The 17,519-nt window shown below is 41.8% G+C and overlaps 1 protein-coding gene across 3 annotated transcripts in view; it reads left to right on the top strand.

Annotated features, from left to right (window-relative positions):
* ELMO1 (engulfment and cell motility 1) overlaps positions 1-17,519 on the top strand; it is a 578,893-nt gene that overhangs the window by 129,612 nt on the left and 431,762 nt on the right. For all 3 annotated transcript variants that reach the window (XM_030931898.1, XM_010356685.2, XM_030931899.1), the window contains exons 3-4: positions 6,139-6,179; positions 7,178-7,250. In XM_030931898.1, coding sequence (XP_030787758.1) covers positions 6,139-6,179; positions 7,178-7,250 — 114 coding nt within the window. The remainder of the gene's footprint in view (positions 1-6,138; positions 6,180-7,177; positions 7,251-17,519) is intronic.

The raw sequence follows: 17,519 nt of genomic DNA, 5'->3' as shown, positions 1-17,519 counted from the left end.
AGATGGGATTACAGGCTCCTGCCACCATGCCCGGCTAATTTTTGTATTTTTAGTAGAGATGGGGTTTCACCATGTTGGCCAGGCTGGTCTCGAACTCCTGACCTCAGGTGATTCATTTGCCTCGGCCTCCCAAAGTGTTGGTATTACAGGCATAAGCCCCTGCATCCAGCCTTTAGTTTTTATATTTTTTGTAGAGATGAAGTTTTGCCATGTTGCCTAGGCTGGTCTCAAACTTCTGAGCTCAAGCTATCCACCTGCCTTGGCCTCCCAAAGTGCTGGGATAACAGGCATGAGCCACCATGCCCAGCCCAAATATTTTCCAATAGGGTACAGAAGTTAATTTTTAGGGCCAGGTGTGGTGGCTCACGCCTGTAATCCCAGCACTTTGGAAGGCCAAGGCGGGCGGATCGCGAGGTCAGGAGTTCGAGACCAACCTGGCCAACATAGTGAAACCCCGTCTCTACTAAAAATACAAAAATTAGCCAGGCATGGTGGTGCGCGCCTGTAGTCCCAGCTACTGGGCAGGCTGAGGCAGGAGAATTGCTTGAACTTGGGAGGTGGGGAGGTTACAGCGAGCCGAGATTATGCCACTGCACACCAACGTGGGTGAAAATGTGAGACTCCATCTACAAAAAAAAAAGGAGTTACTTTTTAGTTCCTGTAGGGTTTATGGAGTTATAGGGAGAAGAATCAAGCAGTTTCATCATTTTGAACTGCATTAATTTCTCTCCTGGGGCTTTTCTTTCAATGAAATGAAAAGCAGATTATTCAGTGGGTCTACAGAAAGCTATTAACGTATTATTCATATCACTCTGCTCCCAGGTCTTGGAGAATTGGACAGATAGACAGGCATATCTTACGCAACCTTTTGGGCAAAAGTTAACTAAAAAGTCCAAAAGGCAGGGCTGGCGTTTGGCTTGGAATTTACTGATCAGGCAATGAGCTCACATCAAACAGGACTTTCTATAGGAAATGAGAAAAGCGGTGATACCAGGCTAATGTTGTCAAAATAGTTGGGGTGTCTTGGTCAGTCTTGTCTGCTTATGAGAGTATAAGGCTCACCTCTTTGGTCATGCTTACTGAGGGTGACACTTGTTTGATTGGTATCTGATTTATCTGTTGAATTACATTCGTTATCAGCTGGTGCTCAGTGCTCTTCCAAGCCATGAATTGCCTAATTCCTACATGAATGATTCTGCACAGGGAGTAGTGACAGCTTTCAGTGTCTAACAGCTTATGGCCAGCAGCTGCTCAGTCACCCAGCAGTGGTAGGAAATGGGAAATGTGCTGGTTAATCCAGGCTATCATTAAAAATAGTTGGCTTTTTGTTGTTGTATTTTAAAGGAAAGTTCGTGAATGTATAGATTTTTTTCATTTAGCAGAGGTGTATTGAGTCTCCTATTAGATCCCGTTAATCCCTACATACTGTGGTAACTAGTACTGAGGGGTGGGGAAGGCTACAGAGATGAATTAAGATGCCTTGTTCTCAAGGGATGGGGAGATAAGATAGATATGCAGTCCTCAGAAGTGATTCATTTAATCTGCTAAGTACACAGAGGGAGTAATTACATCTATTTAGGGAGATAAGGGGGCATCTGGTTAGTGGGGGTGGCTTTGACATAGACATTAAGTGGTAGGTAAGAGTTCCTTGTTAGAGTTGGAACAGAAAGAAGGAGAGGGCCATTTCAACAAAGCAAATGGCATGAGTGGAAGTGTGGAGATGGGATTTTTGTTTGTTTGTTTGTTTTTGGTGACTCACCATCAAGATCCAGAAGCATGGGGAACGTGTACAGAATAGTAGAATTATGGAGACCAGATTGTGGATGGCTTTGGGTGACAAGCTAAGGGACTAACTTTTTTTTTTTTTTTTTTTTGAGACGGAGTCTTGCTCTGTCACCAGGCTGGAGTGCAGTGGCGTGATCTCGGCTCACGGCAACCTCCACCTCCTGGATTCAAGTAATTCTCCTGCCTCAGGCATGCGCCACCACGTTCAGCTAATTTTTTTTTTTTTTTTTTTTTTTTGTATTTTGGTAGAGACAGTTTCAGCATATTTGGCCAGAATCGTCTCAATCTCCTGCCCTCATGATCTGCCCACCTTCGCCTCCCAAAGTGCTGGGATTACAGGTGTGAGCCACCGCGTCTAGCTGGGACTGACACGTTTATTGGAGCAAACGAGTGATATGAGCAAAGTTTGTAGGGCAAGTCTAATTTTGTGTATTTATAGTTGACATGGGGATTGGAGAAAAAGAAATTGGAGATGTGGAGACTTACCTGCAGGAACCTGGTGATGGGATCTTTAGAACAAAAGTGGTAGGAAACGGCTGGAAAGATTAAAGGGAGAGAGGTTGTGGAAGTAATGATGAGACTTAGTGTCTTGCAAATGTGTATGTCACAGAACATATTAAGGAAGAAAGAGAAGACAAGGGCAAGTTGGCTAGAAATGTGCCTCAAAGAACTGCTGAAAGTAGGCAAGTTGAGTGTAGGAACTGATGGAAGATACGATTTGGGGTTGATTTTCTAGGGAAACAGTTGATTGGAAATTCATGGCAAATAGTTATTAATGATGGGCTGGTACTCAGGAAAGGTGGTGGGCCAGAAGAAGCAGAATTAAGGGTGATGAGATTGGGGCATACACTCAAAGATCTATTCGATGGCAGGAGTTGGAATGAGGAGAGTCAGGAGTTCAGAAGAAGAGTTAGGCTGTGAGAAGCAATGCTGTGGACATCACAGAGGAAACATCTACATAACCTGTTAGCACCTTATGTCTGAAGAGTGAAGACATAAAGGTTAACGAGACTCCTGGGCAATAGTGGTGCCATAATGAGGGCAGAGAAGTCGTGGCAGCATCGGGTGTGGGATCTGAGGGGCGTGTGCTACCATTGGGTAGATTGAGGGGTAGGGAATGTGAAAGTGGTGATTTTTGTTTCCACTTTTAATAAGATCCCTGCAGGAGAGTTAAAATGTTCCGTCTAAGAGACTGTCAAAGATTTGCAAGAAAATATTTGGGACTACAGCTGTAGACTTAGGACAATTGAATAGAATGAGATCCATGAGGAACTGACTGACTAAATAAAAGCAGAAAAGACGAGAAAAAAAATCTGGAGTTAGAGAGCTATAGGTAAAAGAGCAACTATGAAGGATTTCTTGGACTTCATTGAAGGATTAGTTGTATGTGTAGGAGAATGAAGAAAATATGGTGCTATATCATAGCTCTGGAAAGGGGGTTTCAAAAAGAAGAAAGTAGTAACAGTGTCAAATAAGGCAGACAGGAAAAGGAAGGTAAGAACAGTGAAAAGGTTATTGGAATTAATTTTTGGGTGGTGAGGGCTAACGTTTGATTGAGGTAGATGGGAGAATGGAGGGGCCCACCATTATGTAACACTCATTTTAATTGGCTAGGCTACCCTATGGGTGTTCACTCAACTATAATTCCTTTTCCTCTGTGGTTTACAGTTTTTCTTTCATCTTTCTCTATTAAGTCTCTAAGCTTTGTGCATCTGTGGTCTTTATTCCTTTCATATATCCAACTTCATTATGTTCTAGGTATAATAGTACCCTAGAGACCTCTGTCTTTTAAAACTCGATTCTCTATGAATCAGACCTGAGTTGAAATCCAAGTAATTCCTCTAAGAGACTTCAGTCGCTAAGTCTAAATCTGGGAACAGTTGCTTTTGATGCCTTCCGCTACCTCAACAATACCTTCTTGACCTGACTTTTTGTTTCAGTGTTATTTAAGACTAAAACCTGGCTCTGTTATTTGTGTTTCAGTTTTGAGGGTGCATGAAGTGAGATTTGGGGAGATTCTCTGATAAGTCATCACAAATTGATAGCGTAGAGGGATCTCTGGCAGCTGGAAGGGCAAAATTCTTGTCTTATGGAAAAAAGTTTTGTTTCTGAAGTTCCTTAGTCATTTGGTTGAGAGAACACATTTGTTCCTCAGCTCACAGCAAGAGCCATTAACAGTGGACAGCTTCTTGCAAAGGCCTAGGACTTGTGTAACATGTAACTACAGTAGAACCCAATTGCCATTGTCATCTTATTCTAGAGGACAGATGCAGGATATAAGGAATACCCCCACCGTCTTTCTGATCCTCAGTAATTCTAGGTTTCCCTTTCTCTCCAACTGTGTTTATTCATTTTTTAACTTTTGTGGGTACATAGTAGGTATATGTATTTGTGGGGTACACGAAATGTTTTGATACAAGCATGCAATATATAATAATTTTATTGTGGAAAATGGGGTGTCTATCCCATCAAGCATTTATCCTTTGTGTTACGAACAATCCAGTTATACTCTTTTATTTTAAAATGTACAATTAAATTATTGGCTATAGTCACCCTGTTGTGCTATACTAGGTCTTGTCATTCTTTATTTTTCTTTGGAACTCATTAACCATCTCCACCTCTCCCACAAACCCTGCCGCTGCCCTCCCCAGCTTCTGGTAACCATTCTTCTACTCTCTCTCTCCATGAGTTCAATTGTTTTGATTTTTAGATCCCACAAATAAATGGGAACATGTGATGTTTGTCTTTCTGTGCCTGGCTTATTTCACTTAATATAATGGCTTCCAGTTCCATCCATGTTATTGCAAATGACAGGATCGCATTCTTTTTATGGCTGAATACTTCACTGTGTAAATGTACCACATTTTCTTTATCCATTCATCTGTTGATAGACTCTTAGATTGCTTTCAAATCTTGGCTATTGTGAATAGTGCTGCAACGAACACCTCCAACTGTGTTTATAGTTGTAGGCAAAGACACATTCTTTTGCACACATAGTAGTGAATGTGCTCATAGAGGATGGAGCTCCAGTGGGAGAGAGTTCATTGGAGGGACACTGCACGCTGAATTGGGCCTTTAGCAGGGGTTAGGGAGGCTCTTGGAGAGGACTATGCAAATGGTGTTCAGAATTCACCAATAGGGCAGGCATAGTGTCACGTCCAAGGGTGAGGATGCAAGGAGGAAATGGAGCCCTTTCAGGAGTCCTAATCCTTTTTTGAAGTCTTTTGCCCTTTGTATTAATTTAAAAATATAATTTATATAGTTTAATTTTTGTAACAGCTTGAGGGGTAGGTAGAAACTATTTCCATTTTACAGATAAACTAACTGGGGTTCAGGAAATGAAGGAAATTGCAGGTTACTTAAACAGTAAACAGGTTGATAGAGCCTGGATTTGAACTGATCTCTTGGATTTAGAATCTCTTTGCAGATACCACATTTCCCTTCATATAGACAGGAGTAAAACTTGCTTATATGTAGACAGCTTTTTTATGGTTGTATCTGAAAACCCAGGACCATGTATTGTACTTCTCTGATTTCTCATCTTCTCTTCCTCTCTTCCCCATTCATTTCTTGTCTGTGATTGTTCTTTGGGTTGACATGATACTCGCCATCCTAGAGACAGGGTCTTGTTTGCATCCAAAACAGGAAGAGTTTCCACATCTCTAGGAGAGCTGGTGTGTCTCTCTGCTGCATTCCTTCTATCTTGGGGGCAGGCGGAGCACAAGTGTGGCTGTCCAAGAGCACAGCTGTAGTCACCCGCCAGTTGACCCCAGGGCACATGGTGTCATGGTCGCATTACTGGAGTGTATCTGGCTCAAGCTGCTGCGTGATTGGCATTTATCGGGGCCATCGTCAGGGGAAGAATTCTATGTACTTTGTAAGAACCATTTCGTAACACTTCATATTCCATTTGCCACATGTTCTCATAAAAATATCATCAATCCACGATTTTTGCATAAAGCCAAACTGCAGCTTGCCTGATTCATGTACTACTCCTGAGGGATTCTGGTTTTGACTTGGCCTCATGGGCTTCCGTTGTCTGTGAGATCTTTGAACAAAGCTGTATTTTCACCCTAATTTCAGTGTGGCTAGATTAAATACGATGCATGTTTTGTTCAACTAATAATGCTAAGTATAGAAAAAAGGACCACAGGGGTAATAAATCATTAATACATTTGGTGGTAACAGCTGGTAGATTGTTACCTTGAGAAAAATAAGAGGCTCATTGACAACTAAGAGTAGCAAATGTAAATTCTGTTTGCTTAGATATCCTTTTATGAAGCTTCTTCTTTTTCTAAATTTAAAATGATGAAATGAAACTAACAAAGTATTTCCTTTTTTGTTATTTTGCAGAAAAAACCACTGTCTGCAATAATAAAGGAAGTCTGTGATGGGTAAGTGTTACTCAGGATTTATCTAAGGCATTCTAGTTGATAAATTGACAAGCAAATAATGTATTTCCAGTAGGATAGTAAAATATTATTCATAAGTCACCCAGTGACTTGCTTAAAGTCACTAAGAATTACTCTGTAGGAGTATCACACCCTTTTCCACCAGAATTTACCATTAGTCCTCATAGAGCAGAAAGTGTGAAATGACTGTTATGTGCACAGTGGGGTTGGCTTTATTTATTTTAGGAAGTTGTGTTCCTTTTGTCCTACCCAGCAGGGAGTACTCTAAAGGTTTTTGAAGGCACAGTACACACTTGATCTGGTATAAACTGAGAGGACCACTCAGGTCCTCATAGAGGATGAAAGAACTGAACAGACAAGGCGGTGGGTCATTGTACTGCCCCATGGGATCTCACAATGATATGACTTTCCTACTTTTTTGTGGCTGCTCTAAACAATACAAAGGAAATGTATATATGGTAGCTGCATGAGTTTTTTTTTTTTTTTTTTTTCTTTTAAACCAGAACTGTGAAAATAGTTGTGTTAACTGAAATTTATGTAAGGCCTAGAGTACTTAATTGGAGTGTTTCAGTCTGTAACAACTATACTGATAGGGGATTGTAGAATACAGAGACAATTAAAATGTGCCAAATATCCAAAACTTAAATTGCATTTATTTTCTTTCTTTGCTTCAATCCCTTAAAATCAGTAGAATTGTAAAGATTTGTATTTAAATCTGCCACAGCAAGCCTTGAAGATGAAATGCTTAAAGGTGAGCAGCAGGCCTAGCATAAGGTCTAGACAGTCCACACATGAAATGTTTGGTCTCAGGGTATGGAAGGTAGGCTAAAGTCATTTTGCTTTAGGAACTGCATTGTGATATATTTTGGGATTGGTCCAGTTCCAATCACAGGGTGCTTATTTCATCCAACACTAAAAAATTACACAAATGAAAATGGCCACTTTCATTTTTCTAATCAGTATATGCTTGTATTTTTAAGGTGGTCTCTTCCCAACCATGAATATTTTGCACTGCAGCATGCTGATAGTTCAAACTTCTATATCACAGAAAAGGTAGGTCAACCACATTATTTAATATGGGACACATGTTGAAGGAAAGTAAATCATGATGATGTTTCCTCTGTTCAGGACTAGACATGCTGGTCTAAATTTTACGTCTCTACTATCCATGAAAATAGGGTCTGTAAAGCAAATAACTGCTACTTTAGCATCCACAAGATGATATTTAGCAGCTCAAGAGTAAAGACCAAATTATGTTTCGTGTATTGTTCAGCAACTGCAGTTGCCTTCGAAGAGTGAATATGTTATCTTTCTTTCTTACTGCTTGGTTAAAGAATTTATTTGATACTTAATGACTTAGTTGGGTTTTCCTTTCTCAGATTTTGTTTTTCCAAAATACCCTCTAACCCTTGCTTAAAGTACATGAAATAATGACAAGAAACCTTTTCAAATGTGGCATTAGGTATCTGGGCACTAAGAGTGTTCTATGGGAACCCAGCTCTCTTCTTGGGTGATTTTAACTCTTTTTAGCAAGATTAAAGGAGAAGGAGGGATTTGTGAAGACAGCAATGGCCCTGGGAGCAAGTAAAATTAGTATGTACAAGATCCCTGATAGAAGAAGGGCACACTGGAATTTACTGAGTGCATACCATGTGCCAGGAACTGAGCCATGCACGTTACATCTGTTCACAGATTTCTTCCTTAAGACTAACCTGGGCTATAAAAATACTGGCTTTGGGTAACAGGTATGAAACTGAATCATTGAGGACAAATGGTTAGACTAATGCTTCATACTTGATTCTACAAGAAGCAAGTTTAGATTTTTGTGCTTCTTTGATTTTTGTCTTTTGGAATTTCCACAGTAGTTTTGCGTTCAACATTTTAGGCCGAGCTCACTGAATTGCATATGAGTCAGTTTTGTCTTCATGAAACTGATCTTGTGGGGTCAGCAGGGAGGGAAGGAACACGCCTGTGAAAAGCTGTCATTATAACAAGGTGGCGGCCGGGCGCGGTGGCTCAAGCCTGTAATCCCAGCACTTTGGGAGGCCGAGACGGGTGGATCACGAGGTCAGGAGATCGAGACCATCCTGGCTAACACGGTGAAACCCCGTCTCTACTAAAAATACAAAAAACTAGCCGGGCGAGGTGGCGGCGCCTGTAGTCCCAGCTACTCGGGAGGCTGAGGCAGGAGAATGGCGTGAACCCGGGAGGCGGAGCTTGCAGTGAGCTGAGATCTGGCCACTGCACTCCAGCCAGGGTGACAGAGCGAGCCTCCGTCTCAAAAAAAAAAAAAAAAAAAAAAAAAAGAAAAGAAACAAGGTGGCCAGTGCTGAAACAGAAGTGAGTACAAAGTGCTCTTGAAGGAGAGAGAATCGGGTGGCCTCAGGCTTCAGTATCTTGCAGGCTTTGTTTGTCCCAGTCAGTAGTCCCTAGAGTGACTGTAATTTTACCCATGAATCAGGTGGTGGTAGGAGGTGGAGGCAGTAACAAGGGTCCTACTTCCACTGATGACTCCCTTGCTCTACCCCAAAGAGGGAGGGAGGGATTCAGTTCAGCAGCAGAGAGGCTGCAAAGCCCGAATACGTCTCAGAAATTGTGTCGTTCTTCCCAGATGGACACTGGGAATTTTGTAACTGATGCTGTTTTCTTCTTCACGTTGATTGCTAGAAAGCTGAGAAAGGGGCCAGGTACGGTGGCTCACGTCTGTAATCCCAGAACTTTGGGAGGCCAAGGAGGGTAGATCACTTGAGGTCAGGAGTTCGAGATCAGCCTGGCCAACATGGTGAAACCCCATCTCTACTAAAAATACAAAAATGAGCTGGGTATGGTGGTGGGTGCCTGTAATCCCAGCTATTCGGGAAGCTGAGGTGGTGGGAGGATCGGTTGGACCTGGGAGGCGGAGGTTGCAGTGAGCGGAGATTGTGCCACTGCACTCCAGCCTGAGCGACAGAGCGAGACTCCATCTTGAGAGAAAAAGAAAAACAAAGCTGGGAGTTAACAAGTGAACTCAGTTTCCTGCCATGCCTTGTATTTATTAAGTTTACCTTTGATTCCTTTGACTTCTTCCATGTAAACATTTAGTTTCCCGTCTTTATTTTCCCTTTGCTTCAGTTTCTTAATATTTTTCCTTTATTTTATACTGCATCTATATAATTTGCATGCTATTCTTTGTGAGATTAAAGAAGTTATATAGAAATCCAAGTTAAATGATAGCAGTTGAAGGTATCACCATGGTTTCATTCATAGCAGTTACTGGGTAGTGAAATCAGTTCAGTTAGTTACCAGAGCATTAAACACTGGAACATAGTAGAGTAAATTAGGTCAGAGTATATCTCCTGTGTTGCTTGTGAAATATTTGTTCCTCCTACCCACATGTATAATACATGCAGATTACACTGGTGATTTACCCTCGGTTGTGGTAAAAAAGCTGTTGAGTCATGAATAGTTCTGGCTCTGAGTAATCTGTGCTGGCAGATGGCCCCCAGTGGCATCCTGTCTTCTGTCACCATTGTCTGGAGACCTCAGTGTAGTGAAGATCACTAAAGATGAGGTTCTTAGACTTCAGAGAGAACATAAGCATGGCACAGAGAACCTTAGAAAAAAAAACGTGGGGCTTTAGATCCCAATCCCAGAGACTCAGAGTGAGTGGGACTTGGCTATGGCCTGGGAGTTTTCATTTTTAAAGCACCCTCTGGGCGGTCTGATGCTGGATACCTGGAACCACCGGGAGAAACAGCCCTGGGGCCTATTTTCTAAAGAACTGGAACACATGTGTACAGGACATTACGCCTTCTGTCCAGAAGTTGAGCACAAAGTTCAATTCAGGAATGTAGGCTGGGTGCGTGGTTCACACCTCTAATCCCAGCACTTTGGGAGGCCAATGCGGGTGGGTCACCTGAGGCCAGGAGTTCAAGACCAGCCTGATCAACATGGCAAAACCGCATCTCTACTAAAAATACAAAAGTTGACGAGTGTGGTGGCTCACGCCTGTAATCCCAGCACTTGGGGAGGCCAAGGTGGGTGGATCATGAGGTCAAGAGATAGAGACCATCCTGGCTAATACTGTGAAACCCTGTCTCTACTAAAAATACAAAAAAAATCAGCTGGGTATGATGGCACGCGCCTGTTGTCTCAGCTAATCAGGAGGCTGAGGCAGGAGAATCGCTTGAACCCAGGAGGTTGCAGTCAGCTGAGATCGTGCCACCGCACTCCAGCCTCAGTGACAGAGCGAGACTCCATCACAAAAAAAAAAAAAAGTTGGGTGTGGTGGCACATGCCTGTAGTCCCACTCAGGAGGCTGAGGCAGGAGAATCACTTGAACCTGGGAGGTGGAGGTTGCGGTGAGCCAAGATTGCACCACTGCACTCCAGCCTAGGTGACAGAGCAAGACTCCATCTCGAAAACAAAAACAACAACAACAAAAAAACAAAGTATGTAGGAATGTGTTTGTGTGCTGCCATTTCTTGGCATAATTTGAAAATTATTAACATCATATAATGGTTATGCTTTTTTTCTAATTAAAATTCGTGTATATGCAGAACATTTAAACTGTAGAGAAAGGGAGAAATTATTATTTTATGGTGCATCTTAGTGATTTTCTGGGAATCTTGTTTTGCCTGAGGACATTCTTGAAACTGAGTTTATAAAGGACTGGCCACCAAGTCTGTTATGCGGAGTTTTTCATCTTCCGTGGGCTGTAGCAGAGATTATTCTTTTATGAAGAGTTTAGGGAGTGAGAAGACTCATCTTCCCTATCATAGTTCTTTGTTTGTAAATACAATGTCGTCGCTCCTCGTCATGCAGCTGTCACTGGGCACAGCTGTGGGTGTGCATGTGTCACGGAGCTCCACACAGACAGAGCAGGAGATGATGGTGACTCCTGGCTCCACAGGGTTCATCCTGGGCTGCCTTCAGTCTGCTGCTTAGGTCCATCTAGTTCCTTGCAAGTATTCCTAAAAATACAGACACTTTTTCCCATTTTAAAAATAATGTACGTAGCATCATCTTGGTTACTTACAGCCCAGTGAGTTGTTAGGTAATATTTGCATCACCATGGTAACCGGTGACTCATTATTGAAACTTGTGTGTGCTGTTAGTTACTGATTTTCCCTTATATATGAGATGGTCTCTGTCTTTTCGCTGAAGATGAAAATCACCTGTAGTTTCAGAAAAAAATGTTCTCTAGCTGGCCACTCAATCCAACAGAAATAGAGGTTGATGGATGCTTGTGATTCTCTTCTAAGATCCTCCAGAAGGCACTTTCCCTGCTTTTCTCATGTTCTCCAAGCCCATTTTTTGAAATAGTCTTCCCTTGCTTATTAGGCCATTAACTGAGGTTTTTTTGGTGCAGTGGGGGAAAATGTCATGTTAAGTAGCATTCAACAGAAGCATCACTTGGAAATGCCTCAGAGAAAGTTAAGATTCAGTGATTCACAAGTTAAAATTCTGCTCCAGAAACTTAACTATTTCATGGTGACGTCCGGGAGAGAGAGAGAGAGAGAGAGAGAGAGAGAATAAAACATGTTACGTGACGCGTATGTTTAAGTGGAATTTGTCTTTTGAATAAGAATTCTATTGAGACAGCACTAAGTATTGTTTGTTTATGATTGTCATCACAGTGCAATGATGCAGGTATTGGTATCTTCATTTTACGAGAAAAGTGAGACAGAGAGGTTACTCAACAACAAATCTATGGGTCGTACAGATTGGAAGTGGCCAAGCCGAGACTTGGACCCCGGTAGGTCTGATCCCAGAGCTCTCTATGTCGTCTCTGAAAAACCTTCTGTACCATTGCCTCAGCCCCAATTTGTTTATGATGCCCTTTCTTTGGGCATCACTGTCATCAAGCCAGTGATCCTGATGGTAACTGTCCCCAAAACAATAAATACAGGAAGTTACAGATTATGAACGTTGGTTACCAGCTTCAGTCTGTGGCTTCCTTATTCCTTCTGAGGGTAACTTGGAGGAAGTTGCAACAGGTAGTCTTCCACTTACTAGAGTGTCACAAAGTGCATTTATATTTGCCTTTGGTATGGATCGTATGACTGCCTAAGACAGTGCGATTGCATGAATACCATTCTTTTTAGACAAACAGGAAAATTGCCTTGTCATCCTTAATCGTAAGCATGTATGGAGGTGAGTCCCCAGAAAGCATAGGGCACAGTGGAGGAAGCCATGAGGAGGTTGGGTTGTGTGCTTGTGGATAATTGAGGTTTTATTTTGATTGCAGGATGATACTTACTTCCTCCCTATTGAGACCTACTCTAGCATGTATGAAGTATAGTGATGTATCACTTAATGTCTTATTTAGATAAATTCCTTATCTTGTAATCACAGAAATAAGCTAAGCCTCATTCAGGCCCTCTCTGCAAAGCTGGCCCCAGGCACCTTTGGTGAGGAAGTAGGGTTGTTTGGGGGGCACCCCCTTTTTTGTCTTTCCCACTTCCTAAGTGCCCTGGGTTCTCAGCTCCCGAGCCTCCCAGAATCCTGGCAGCCAGAATTGTGCACTCCTTTGGATTTGTGCATTTCATTCTGGTCAGGAGATGACTCTACTATTTTGCAGAATTCAGTTCAACTATCATGCTTCGGTAGATCCCACTGTAAGTAAGCAGAGTAATCCCAGTCTCCAGAAAGGATTGAGACTTAGAGGTAAGCAAGGATGAAGGCCTGGGAGGGAATCAAAGGAGATGGACAGGGAGAAGCCTGCAGTCCTGATTTCCAGCTCTGGTTTCTGTGCTTCCTGTCTTTGCATCCTTGTGAGATAACTGCTGTGGCTTTTCGGTTCCCACCCCTTTGCTTAAATCACTTTATGCTTGCCTTCGTTACTCTCAATCAAAGAACTTTCTCTAGGGCAGGCATTTTAATTTGAGCAAACTCATGCCCAGGAAAGCTGTAAATTTCCGAAACCAGCCAAATACCCTCTGCAACATTCCCTTTCTTGCTGCCTTTGGTGAAGGATTCTGTTTGATCAACAGAAGTCACTGTGGCTGCCTCAGCAAGACACACCAGCAGCCCTGGGCTAGCTCCTGTTGGGCCAGTCCATAGGCAGTAATGGGTGGAGAAAAATGTTTCTGCCTGATATGGTTTGGCTGCGTCCCCACCCAAATCTCATCTTGAATTGCAGCTCTCATAATCCCACGTATTGTGGGTGGGACCTGGTGGGAGATAATTGAATCATGGGGGAGATTTTCTCCATACTGTTCTCGTGATAGTGAATAAGTCTCTCAAGAGCTGATGGCTCTGTAAGGGGAAACTCCTTTCTCTTGATTTTTCATTCTTGCCTGCTGCCATGTAAAATGTGCCTTTCGCCTTCCACCATGATTGTGAGGCCTCCCCAGCCACATGGAACTGTGAGTCCATTAAACCTCTTTTCCTTTATAAATTACCCAGTCTCAGGTATATCTTCATTAGCAGCGTGAGAACGGACTATTAACACTGCTTTTCCCTTTGGCCTGTCCCTTTATCTCTTCAGGGTTTCCTGACTCCAAGCAATTCTCCTGTGGTGTCTATTCTTCCTGTTCTGAGACCCTGCTGCGTACTGTCTCCTCTGTTAAACCCGTGTGTTGCTACCCAATTCTTTCCTTTTTGCCTGATGACCAAACTGATTTCTGCTACGGATGCTGTGTGGATGCCCAAAGGCTGCTTGTATTCTTGTCCCCAGCCTTTGGCAACACTGGACTCTCCTAGATAGGCTGCTTGTCTGGACTCTGACTCATCATTTGGGCAGCCAGAGACAAATGGCCATGGTGGGAGGAAAAAAGCCACATATGAACACACCCAATAGAGAAAACTAGAAGTGACTCCCCAGTGTGTGCCAGGTACTGTGCTAAACCCTGGGGATATCTCTAACCTTCCTGATTATCACAGACAGAATAAATCTTTACCTGAAATTAACCAGCTACAGTGACAATGAGTGCCACAAAGGAGAAATGTGAATGTCTGGGTCCAATTAAGCCTCGAGGAAGTGACATTTAGGCAGAGATCTAGGAAGAAAGGAGGGAGGATAAATGGGAACCTCTTAAAGTGGGCCAGATTCATGGTGTGCAGAGAAATAGTGATAAAGCCAGTGTAGGACCATCCAGATGTGTCTGGAAAGTTTTGCATATGCCCTGATTTTCAAGACTTTTTAAGGTCATCTTAAAGATCTTGAGCTTCATCCTAAGATCATTGGGAAGCCTTGAGATGGTTTTCAGCTGGACTTGATGACAAATGATTGGATTGCAGACTCCCTTGTGATTACACTGAGTACATTCTGTTGGAAGAATCATCAACCTATGGCAGAAACAATGAGAAAACTGTTGACTTGGAGAGGAAAAGAATGCATGGGTGTTTTTTTATTATTTATTTATTTATTTATTTATTTATTTATTTATTTATTTGAGACAGAGTCTTGCTCTGTCTGGCAGGCTGGAGTGCAGTGGTGCAATCTTGGCTCACTGTAACCTCCATCTCCCGGGCTCAAGCAATTATCCTGCCTCATCTTCCCGAGTAGCTGGGATTACAGGCATGTGCCACCATGCCTGGCTAATTTTTGTATTTTCAGTAGAGACAGGGTTTCACCATGTTGGCCAGGCTGGTCTTGAACTCCTGACCTCAGGTAATCCACCCGCCTCGGCCTCCCAAAGTGCTGGGATTACGGTGTGAGCCACCATGCCTGGCTGCATGGGTGTTTTAAAATACGCATAGAGATTGACAACGAATGTTGGGTAGCACTTTGATTCCAAGGAAAACATAGAGCAAGACGATCGTCTTAAATGTCTGCCTTCAAAGAGTTTACTATCTATTATCTCCTTGACAACTTGGCTGAGGGTAGTAATGATACACTGCAGTTGAATAAAACTGCTCATTTTATTTATTTCCAAAGTGATATATTCTTGATAAATTTGTCTATTTACGCAGCCTGATAAAATGTTAATATTCAGTTACCTGATGTATTCGTTCATGTCATTTCTCATGCTGCTATAAGGACATACCTGAGACAGGGTAATTTATAAAGGAAAAAGGTTTAATTGACTCACAGTTCCACAGGGCTGGGTAGGCCTCAGGAAATTGACAGTCACGGTGGAAGGGGAAGCTAACATGTCCTTCTTCACATGGCGGCAGCAAGAAGAAGTGCAGAGTGAAGCGGGGAAAGCCCCTTATAAAACCATCAGATCTGTGAGAACAGAATGGAGGTAACCACCCCCATGCTTCAGTTACCTCCCATTGGCATGTGGGGATTATGGGAACTACAGTTCAAGATGAGATTTGGGTGGAGACACAGCCAAAACATGTCACCTGACTAATTTATACCAAATTTTAACTTCTCCTTTGGACACCTAATTTAGGATTCAGACGCTCCTAGTGTAGGACTATAAGAAGGAGAAATGAATTTGCCCAGATTTGACAGTTAATGTGCTGCGATGAGAATGATAATTAAGGTACAGTCCTTGTCTCCACAGAGTTTTCAATCTAGAGGAAGATTGGGCTGATAACAATTCCAGTCATTGGGGTGATTAAAAGGGGTCCTGCTTGAAAAGATTATTAGGAATATGATTTTCGAGTCACTTAGGTTTATAATTTGACCATATGATTCTGTGTACCTTAAAAAATATTTTGACTAGGATATGAACTCCTCTACTATTTTTTTACATCATAATTGAGGTAAGATTTATACACCCTAGAATTTGCCCATGTAAAGTGTACAATACAATGGTTTTTAGTATATTTATAGAGTTCTGCAGTGCTTTATTTTTTCGATAGCAAAGCTGTGATATTTCCACCTCCAGTATTTTCGTCTTCCAAAGCAGTAACTCTCAGCCTTAAATGTAGATTTTGGTTCCAAATTTAGAGATTCGGATTCCGTAGCTCAAGGCTAAGGTTCAGGTATCTTTAACAAGTACAGCTGGTCCTAGTGCTAAGCTCACTTTCCAGTGGAAGTGTGAGCAGCCTCTGGATCTTTCCGCTATTCCTGCATGGGATGAAAAACCATATTTTGAATTCATATTGGCTTGTAGGCATGGACTCCCCATGTACTCCCTGAGCTGGGGATGTCATTCTGATTGGTTTCCACTGTTGCCAACAGAGAATGAAGTCCAACCTCCTTTCTTAAGCCAGATGTCAGGGTGCATCACAAGTCAACATTTTCAATTTTATTCTTTCTCTTATTACCTCAATTTTAGCCAAACTGCTGTAGTGTTCTTTAAATATATCTTGATTTGTCTCCTTTGTGTAGCTTTACTAACCTGAAATTCAGTTCTCTTTATCTCTGTCCCATTATTTCAGGTTTACTAACCTGAAATTCAGTTCTCTTTATCTCTCTCCCATTATTTCAGGTACTAGATTAGGTGCTGAGGATAAAGAGCTGAAATGACATACTCCTTGCTTCGAGAGCTGAATCTTAGAAACACACACACACCTAGGAGCAATGTCATTTAAATGACTGCCATTTCAGGACAACAGTTCATCCTCTTCCTACCAATCCTAAATTGTTTGAGCTGGAAGAAACCCTGGCTTCTTGCCTAACATAACTGTAGCCCCACTTTTGGAGATTCATCTCTTAATTCAATCCTCTAATAAATCTCTACCCTTCCTCTCTGCTGTTATAGGTATTGTTGTCTACTAGTTCTTTTTCTCTCAGTTGTCTGTATTAGCTGATCAGGACCTACATTGCTTTATTGTTGCCTTGAGCTGTTGTTTAACTATTTCTGTGCTGATTTATGTTTTCCTCTCAGCAAGATTCCAAGTACTTTACATAAAAAACTGTATGTTCCAGCTGTGTGTCTCACATGGTTCTGTGAATATAATATGTAGGTGTTGGAAGGTTGTAGGTTTTATGTTACATAGTTTTCTTTGTAAGATTTGTAAGATAATAGTACAGTTAGTGCTTAATAAATTATGTATGATGTTGGTTAATTCAATTACCAGAAGATGCACATACACCTTAAGATTATTCACAGTGGAGAAATTGTAGGTGAATAAATGAATCTTAATGTTCCTCTTAGAGTCTTAAAATGGTATTGAAAGTTTAGTTTGGCTTTCAGTCTGCAACAAATGATTAATTACCTTTTTCAAAGAAATATGTACATTCACACCACACACAATATCTGTACTGTGCTGGATATTGACCACAAATTCTTAAAAGATTCATGAGATTTCACAAAATGATATTCAGCAGGACATAAATTTACAAAATTCTCTTGTTCTCTCTACCAGGAACGACAAGGTAGAGAACCCATAGATAAATAGATAAATTGACTTGTATTCCCCCCCTCCAAAAAACAATCAGTTTGAAAAACCCATGGATTTAGAATATATGAGCTATTTATTTAGAATCCCCAATTT

This window comes from Rhinopithecus roxellana, chromosome 6, assembly GCF_007565055.1.
Source record: "Rhinopithecus roxellana isolate Shanxi Qingling chromosome 6, ASM756505v1, whole genome shotgun sequence".
NCBI classification, from domain to species: Eukaryota; Metazoa; Chordata; class Mammalia; order Primates; family Cercopithecidae; genus Rhinopithecus; species Rhinopithecus roxellana.
This window is presented reverse-complemented; position numbering and strand designations above follow the sequence as displayed.